Raw genomic sequence first — 9213 nt, 5'->3', positions numbered from 1 at the left:
CAACATTCTTGTGCTATTCATTAAGTTTCCATAGTCAATATTCTGATGCTGACAGTGTTCCACTGCTATTCATAAGGTTTTCAGTGTTTAAACATTCAGAAGTAGTCCTCCTCTCCTTCCAAGTCTGTCTTCATCTGGAAGCTCAGCTGAAACCATTTATGGCCCTACCGGAATTCACAATACTGGTAGCATGCCTTTCAGCAATACAACAACACGCCAGCCACCAAGGCTGTAGATGTTTACAAAAGCAGCTACATCTTTCTTCTGTGAAATGGCTGGTGTGTTTGAATTGCTGACTTTCTGGTTAGTGTTATGGCAGAACAGTTGTTAAGCGCTTAGCAGGTAACCAGAAGGGCAGCTGTTTGTGTACCAACAACATAAGAAATAGAAAAACTGGCATCAAAGGAAGACCAGGCCCTGCAGTACCATAAACAGCAACCACCAGCATTTTCTCTGTACTTCTAAGAATTTGGTTTGGACAGTTGAGCTCCAGTGGGGTTGGAAGGGTTAGGCTTAACCTCCAGTTAGAACCTGATGAACTTTCTAGACCTCTAACTGTAAAATGTGGATGTTGAACTAAAGTAAGAACTCTCCTGCCTCTGATATTTTATGAACTTAAGGACGCAGACTCAAAATGACTACAATACACTTCCACCACAACCCAGAGATTCTGATCCTGAATTGCAGTTTTGAAGTGCAGCCCAAGGGGAAGCAGTCAGTATGTGAGCAGCGCTTACTGGAGTTCGGTTCAAGGACTTCCTACAAGATCACTGAGGATCTGTGACCCACTGTCAGGATTATTCAGTAGGGCTACAACTGAGGTCTAGAACCTGCATCTTTAACAAGCTCCCTGGGGCTCTTGCACATGTGATTTAAAGAAACCAAAGGGTATCAGGGGAGTATATGAAAGGAATTTGGTTAGTGGAGAGAATGGGATTAAACTCTTAACCTGGTTTATTTCAAATCCTCCCTCTCCACTACCCCTTTCTCTTTTTTTTTCCCATCCACTTTCTATTTTCCATTCATTGCCACACACACTCCTACTGTTGTTGCTGGAGATTATTCTGTAGAGTATCTTTATAGCCATAAGATCATCGGTTTCAACTTCTTTGTTCTGATGATTATAGAACCCCACACCAGGGTGAAAAGATATTATTAAGGTCACTGTACTGGTTAGTACCTGAAGCAATATTGATCCCTTTGATACCTTATTCCAAATCTTTCAACTTCAGGCTCCCTCTTATCATTCAGCTGACACTAAACATCCTTTCAGATACCGGTAAAGCAGCAGGGTTTTGAAAATAGCCAGCCACAACATAGTCCTCAAAGAGAAGTAGGACTCTGCATCTTAAGCGTTCCTTGTATTTTCTCAAGTTCTGAAGCTGTGTGTATTGGTCACCAGGCAACCAGCTCTTTAGAATTCCATTAGTGTACTCACTGAGCCTAAGGGTTTAATCAGGATTTTCTTTGTAAACTGAGCTTTGGGAATTTTCACTGAGTCTATTAATTGGTGACTTAATGGATTTCTAGAGTCATCTTTCCACCACTTGTCTGTCAGTTTGTCATACTGTTGTGGCTTGCATATTGCCGTGATGCTGCAAATCATGCCATGAGTGTTTGAATGATTCAGTATTTTAAATACCAGCAGGTCATCCATGGTACACAGGTTTCAGCTGAGCTTCTAGACTAAGCCAGACTAGGAAGAAGAAGAGGCAGACTACTTCTGAGTGTTTCTAGCCACTGAAAACCTTATGAGTAGCAGTGGGGCACTGTCATATAGCACCAGAATAGTGAATATTGAGACATAATGAAGAACACCAGAATACTGTCAGATACAGTGCCAGAAGATGAGGTTGGAAGACACTCAAAATACAACTAGGAAAGACCTGCCTCCTCAAAGTAGACTAGTCTGCGATGACAAGAATGTAGTAACACTTTTGGGACTTCCATTAGCTGATGGGGCACAACTCAAAATGAGGATAAACGACTGTAAACATAGATTAATAATTGGAACATGGAATGTACAAAGTATGAATCCAGGAAAATTGGAAGTTGTCGAAATTGGAATGCACATAAACATCTATATCATTTGCATTGTTGTTAAGTGGTGTTGAGTTGGTTCCTACTCATAAAGACCCTGTCTAGGGTTACCAAAGAGCAGCTGGTGGGTTTGAGCCATCTACCTTTCAGTTCAAGCTGAACTTGCGGTCCAATGCAGTGCCACACCAGGACCCCATCCTAGGCATTAGTGAGCATTAGGGTCGTGCTCTTCAGGTGATCTCTGTATAATTTCCAGGCAAGGCTGGCCTTACAGATGAACCTTAGCATTGCCTTTAGAGCCTGGGCTGAAGCTGTCCTCTTGGACAAAAGGGTGGGAGGGTTTGTTCTATGGGGTGAAAGTATTGAAAGACTTTTAAAAAACTTAAGTGCTAAAACCAGGCAGATTTTCTGATAGAAATTCTAGACAAACAAGAAAATTAAAACTGCCTATAATATATCTCAGGAGTCCTGGTTTTAATGTGCTGAACTGCAAGATCGATTTGAACCTCAAGGTTAGTGGTTCAAGCTCACCAGCTGCTCCTTGGAAACCCTATACAGGGTCACTGCGAGTCAGAACCAACTCAATGGCACTTAACAACAACAACATAATATCACAAGGTTTGGTACTATAGGATATGCACTGAACTGCTACCCAAAAGGTCGGTTGTTCAGACCCACCAGCTGCTCCTTGGAAACCCCATACAGGGTCACTATGAGTTGGACCTGACCATATAGTATTTAACAACAGCAACAATACCCAAAGGCCTAACAAACACCAGTTTGGGGTAGTTTTATTAAGTAGTCTTTTTTTTAAATCTTTTTTTCTTACTGAATTAATATCTTTTAAAAAATCATATATAATAGTCCAAAACATGCTTTTCCCAGTTTTATGAAATTTCCTCATCATATATTCTTTTGCTATATCATTTTAATGGCTACATTATCCTCCAGTATATTATTGTATCATAATTTCACCAAATTTGTATTGCTACTTTCAAATTTTTCCTTTATTAAAACTATATAAACATCCTTATGGCCAAATATACACTTTTATGAATATTGATTTAGAAGAAATTCCTAGAAGTTGTAAGAGAATGCATCTTTTAAATATTTTTGTTTAGATTGCTCTCTGAAGAGATCACTCAATCATACCAGTTTACACATCTACTGTTTGTGAGTGAATGTTTAATATGTTAAATCTTCTTTAACATGGGACATCATGTTAAAGCATAACACAGGTTCTTAACTCAGATTGCAAAAGTATGATCTTCAACAAATAAGTTAAAATTCTCTGGGCGTTCATTTGTTCATAGAGTTCTTGAAAGAATCGAGTTAAATATTCTCTACAAAATGGAAAACAAGTGTTGTTGAGGATGTGGAGAAATGGGAACCCTCATACATTGAATGTAAAATGGTGCCGACACTGTGGAAAACTATTTGGCAATCCCTTGAAAAGTTAAGCATAGAATTACCATATGATTCAGCAAGTCTATTCTTAGGTATAGATTCCAAAAGACTGAAAGCAGGAACTCAAACAGGTATGCCAATGTTCATTGCAGCATTAATCATAGTAGCCAGAGGTGCTAGCAACCTACAAGTGCATCAACATAGGAATGAATGAGTCCATCAACATAGGAATGAATAAACAAAATGTGGTATATATGCATACAAAGAAATATTGCTCAGTCACATAGAGAAATGACGTTCTGATGCATGCTACAACATGAATGAGCCTTGAAAATGTGGTAAGTGCAATAAGGCAAATATTGGATGTTTCCACTTGTAAGCGTTATCTAGAATAAATGAATGCATAGAGATAGAAGTACTGGTTACCAGGGAACCAGGAAGCTGTCACTTAATGGGGTATAGAGTTTCTATTTTGGGTGTTGGAAAAGTTTTAGAAATAGTTGTGATGATTGTAAAACAACAACAACAACAACAAAAACTGTTATTATTTACCTTCTTTAATTCCCGAAACTCTTATATACAAAATTTCTGCAACGTATGCCTCAAAAGCAGAACAAAAGTAAATAGAGCAACAAGAGACTGTCAGAGAATAGGAGCATTGGGAACCGGTTCAAAAACTCTTAACCAAAAACCCTAAACCCAGTGCCCCTGAAACCAGAACAGAGCTGACCCATAGGGTAATCTTTAGGATTCCAAGGTTGTAGTCTTCTGGTACATCTTTCTCCCGAGGAGCAGCTGGTGGGTTTGAACCCTTATGGCTAGCAGCCAATTGCTTAACCCCTGTGCCACCAGGGTTCCCTTGGCAAAGCTCTTAAACATGAGTTAATTTACAAATAAACAAAACATGGGCCTTGTGGAACCTGAATTTATGAGTTTTCCTAAAAAAAAAAAAAAGGGATTCAAAGATATGACTATAAAGCCAGAGACAAGGGCTTGGAAGGGACCTGAAGGTTAATTATGAAAAAATCCACCACTGTCTGGAAAGAATCGTTTATGAAAAAGTGGAAAAAGGGGCAAGTCCAGGATGCTGTTAAGTGCCATCAAGTCAGTTCCAACCCATAGAGACTCTGTATAGGGTTTTCAAGGATCAGCTGGTGGGTTGGAACCGTTGACCTTGTGATTCAAACTGACCTTTCAGTCCAGCACATTATCCTGCAGCACTACACCAGGACTCCTAAGTCTGGGATAACAAGTAGATCATAAGTCCTGCCCAGTTGGTCGTGACTCATAGCGACCCTGAGGAGTAAGTACTTGATGGGTTTGAAGTGCTAACCTTACATTCTAATTCTACAGCAACCCCCCAGGACTCCAGTATGTGCCTGTTGTTGTTGTTAGGTGCTGTTCAGTCAGTTCCGACTCATAGCAACCCTACACCACAGAAAGAAACACTGCAGTTCTAAGCCATCCTCATAATTGTTGTTGTTTTTAAGCCCATCGCGCTGCCACTGTGCCAATCCATCTCATTGGGGGTCTTCCTCTTTTTCTCTGACCTTTCACTTTACCAAGCATGATGTCTTTCTCCAGGGACTGGTCGCTCATGACAACATGTCCCAAGTATGAGAGATGAAGATTATAAGGAACATTCTGGCGGTACTTCTTTCAACACAGAATTTGTTTGTTCTTCTGGCAGATCATGGTACTTTTTTTTTTTCTTTTGAAACTTTCCATTGTGAATGGAGTGAATTTTACAGAGAAGATCATCAGTTTTACATTCAACAAATCATGCACTTTGTTTTATCTTAATAACTGTAGTCCCCTCCATGTAGCAACAGCTATTCCACTTCCTCCTTTCCTATTTCCAATCCATTATCTTTCTCATCCTTTCTCAAGTTTGTCCTTAGGTAAAAGTTGCCCTTTTGATTTTGAATGGTTGACCATTCCATGGTGAGTATACCTTAGTAATGTTGTCCCCACTATATACCTATTATTGAAGCATGGTAGCTAGTGGATTATAAGTGGGCTTACTAACCTCAAGGTCAGCAGTTTGAATCTATTAGCTGCTCTGCAGGAAAAAGATTAAACTTTCTGCTCCTGTAAAGATGTACAGCCTTGGAAACCCTATACAGGGTCACTATGTGTCAGACTGACTCCAGGCCACATAACCACACCATATACTTATCTATCTACTTCTTGGCTGAAAATTGGGCCACGAATATGAGTTCATGGTATTTTTAATATTCTTCTCCAACACCACTAATTGAAATGCCTCAAAATAGGCCAAAATGAGAGTCCAGTCTAACAACGTAATAGCTGCATTGCCTCATCCTGGCTATTTTTATGCTTGAAAGGAATGAAGCTCAGAGGTCACACAACTAGTAAGACATCAGTACCTTTAGATGTGGGGCTAGTGTAGTGTAGTGAAGTGCAGGCAAGTCAATTCTGACTCCTAGCAACCCTATACAGGGTTTCCAAGAAATAGCTGGTAGGCGTGAACTGTCGATCTTGTGGTTCACAACCCAGTGCTGCTCTTACAGAGCTATACCTGTGGCTATGAAAAGGCCTATGATTAATAGGTGTGAATTACACAACAGAATGATAAAAGCCAATTATACCCTGTGTTCCTCAAGGTCCACAGAACTTTGGCAGCTGGAGTCTTTGCTAGGCTCTGGGTTCCTCCAGAGACAACACTAGTCCGTCCCATAAGTACTGAGAGGCAGAATTGTAAATTCGGAAGTGAACATTTTCAACACAGGAAGTTTTAAGCGAGTACAGGGCTGTCTGGTTTCTCTGGTACTTTCGGCTTTCAAACGTAGCCCGAGACTGACAGAAATACTGCCTTCAAAGCTCAGTTGAGCCGGCTTTGAGTTCCTGGCGCTTAGCCTGCAAGTTAGGAAGTCTGCCGCCAGGACCGAAACCAGAAACTAGGGCGGATCCTTAACCACTTCTTTCTCTGCAGAGCAGGTCTGAATTCCAGACGAAAAAATGATAACATCAGTGAATGCCGCCCTGAGAGCGACCTGGATCTGCGGGTGGAGACCGAAGAGTTGTGTGCGGCTGCCAAGACCTCCACAACTGAGATTTGGTGGCTCCGTCTTTTGTATCCCTGTCAGAATGGCTGCGACTGTGATCCCGGAGCCCGCGAGCCACTGCTGCTGGGACGAGCCTGTGAGCATCGTGGTGCGAGGCCTGGCCCCGGCACAGCAGGTCACACTGCGCGCGTCTCTGCAGGACGAGAAGGGCGCGCTCTTCCGGGCCCACGCGCGTTACTGCGCGGACGGCGGCGGCGAGCTGGACCTGGAGCGCGCACCCTCGCTGGGCGGCAGCTTTGTGGGGCTTGAGCCCATGGGCCTCTTTTGGGCCCTGGAGCCCGAGAAGCCGTTGCTGCGGCTGGTGAAGAGAGACGTGCAGACGCCCTTCTTGTTGGAGCTGGAGGTGCTCGAGGGCCACGAGTCAGAGCCACAGCAGATCCTGGGCCGCACCGTGCTCCAGCGCGCCTTCATGAGGCCTGGGGTGCGGAGGGAGCCGGTGCGCGCGGGTCGGGTGCGCGCCACGCTCTTCTTGCCTCCAGGTGAGCCAGCCATTCCCTTATTGTTTCTACTTCACTTCTCTTGTCTCTGCCTATTTTATTTTTTAAAATTTTTTATTGTGAATTGAGTGAAAATGTACAGGACAGATTACATTCAATAAATCATAATTTGTTTTATTGCAATGATGACAATCCCTTCATGTCAACAGTATTTACCTCTATTCTCTTTTTTTGATGTGCACATACAAAACAGAAAAATACGTATTCATTTAAATGTACAAAGGGCAGACTTTGCAAGCCAGCCACCTATCCGCGGGCACACAGCCGTTCTCAGACCATGAGCAACTACATCCAGTTGCTCAAATTGTAGTTCTAGTTGATCAAACTTTAACAATTTATGCTTGGTCCCTGTATCAAACTTCTTTATCTTCATCTGATGGAGTTCTGGTTACCTAGCCATCCAAGCTTGTCAAATGGGGACTCTCTGCAAGTTTGGGAGTTCTTGCACGCCTCCCTCACTTCAGGCCAGCTGGCCTTCCTTACTCTCAGCTCTAGCCTCCAGGCTAGGTCAGTGTCCATGAACATCCTCCCTAAACTTCAGACTAGCCAGCTACTCCTCTTCTCTCTCTCTCTGTCTCTCTCTCTCATCTCAAGGTTAATGGGTGCTTGTGGACCATGATCAAACTCAGTCTTCATTCTTGTATTTTCCCCACTTCCACTCACAAGTAGAGCAGGGTGGTCACCAGTGTTGTCTCACCTATTTAGACATTTAGACATTTGGATCTGTTGTTAGGTGCCTTTGAGTAGGTTCTGACTTCTAGCAACCCTGTGCACAAAGAAACACTACTGGGGCCTCTGGCATCCTCAAAATTGTTGCCACGTTTGTGCCCTTTGTTGCTGCTACTGTGTCAATTCATCTTATTAGGAGTCTTACTCTTTTTTGCTGTCCCTCTACTTTACCAATCATAATGTCTTTCTCCAAGGACTGGTCCATCCTAATAGCATGTCTGAAGTATTAAAAGAGAAAGTCCCACCATGTAAGGAGCATTCTGGCTGTACTTCCAAAACAGATTTGTTTGTCTATGGTACTTTTAATATTCTTTTCCAACACCATAACTCAAATGCATCAATTCTTCTACAGTCTTCCTTATTCATTGCTCAACTTTCACATGATTATGAGGCTATTGAAAATACCATGAGTTGAGTCAGTTGCTCCTTAGTCCTCAAACTGGTATCTTTGCTGTTGAACACTTTAAAGAGGTCATGTACAGATTTGACTAATGCAATAAATACGTTGTTTGATTTCTTGACTGCTGTTTCCAAGAGTGTTGATTGTGGATTCCAGCAAAATGAAGTCTCTGACAGCTTTGAACTTTTCTCTACTTATCATGGTGTTGTTTATTGGTCCAGTGGTGAGGATTTTGTGTTTTCAACATTGAGGTGCAATCCATATGGAAAGCTTTGGTCTTTGATCTTCATCAGTATTTAAAGTCCTCGTCTCTTCCAGTAAGCAAAGTTGTATTGTTAGTGAGTCTTCCTCTAATCCCATGCCACAGGTGAACATCTTTCTGGTATTCGACAATGAATTCTCATCTGAATCTGGCTGGAACCTCTAGCAGTTCCCTGACAATGTACTGTTGCAGCCATTTTTGAACTATCTTTAGCAAAATTTTACTTGTATGTGATATCAGTGATGTTGTCCGGTGATTTCTGTATTCCATTGGGTCCCCTCTCTTTGGAGTCTTGTCTGATGATTTCTGCATTGCATTGGGTCCCCTCACTTTCAGTCAATTGGCCAAGTAGCTGTCTTCCATTTTCTTGGCATAGATGAATGAGTGCCTCCAGTGCTGCATCAGTTTGTTGAAAGATTTCAATTTGTATTCCATCAATTCCCACAGCTTTGTTTTTTACCAATGCCTTCAGTGTACCTTGGACTTTGTCAGTACCATTGGACTTTGTCAGTACCATTGGACTTCTTCAGTACCATTAGCTTTTGAAATGGTTGAACATCGACCATTTATTTTTGATGCAATGACTCTGTGTTCCTTCCATCTTCTTTTGATTCTTTCTGTATCACTCAGTATTTTGCCCATAGTAACATTCAGCATTGCAAGTCGGGGTTTTAAGTTTTATTTATTTTTTTCAGTTCCCTCAGCTTGAGAAATGCTGAACATGTCCTTCACTTTTGGTTTTCTAACTCCAGGTCTTTGCACAGTTCATTTTAATATATATATATATAT

At 41.9% G+C, this 9213-nt stretch overlaps 1 protein-coding gene across 1 annotated transcript in view; it reads left to right on the top strand.

Annotated features, from left to right (window-relative positions):
• Nucleotides 1-6552: 6552 nt before the first annotated feature.
• Nucleotides 6553-9213, top strand: part of ACOT2 (acyl-CoA thioesterase 2) — a 39797-nt gene continuing 37136 nt past the window's right edge. The window contains exon 1 of the mRNA XM_006865546.1: nucleotides 6553-7015. Within this exon, the coding sequence (XP_006865608.1) occupies nucleotides 6559-7015 (457 nt within the window). The 5' untranslated portion in view covers nucleotides 6553-6558. The remainder of the gene's footprint in view (nucleotides 7016-9213) is intronic.

Source organism: Chrysochloris asiatica, unplaced genomic scaffold (assembly GCF_000296735.1).
Source record: "Chrysochloris asiatica unplaced genomic scaffold, ChrAsi1.0 scaffold00079, whole genome shotgun sequence".
Classification (NCBI taxonomy): Eukaryota; Metazoa; Chordata; class Mammalia; order Afrosoricida; family Chrysochloridae; genus Chrysochloris; species Chrysochloris asiatica.
The sequence above is the reverse complement of the archived record's forward strand: the minus strand, read 5'-3'. Positions and strand labels throughout refer to the sequence as shown.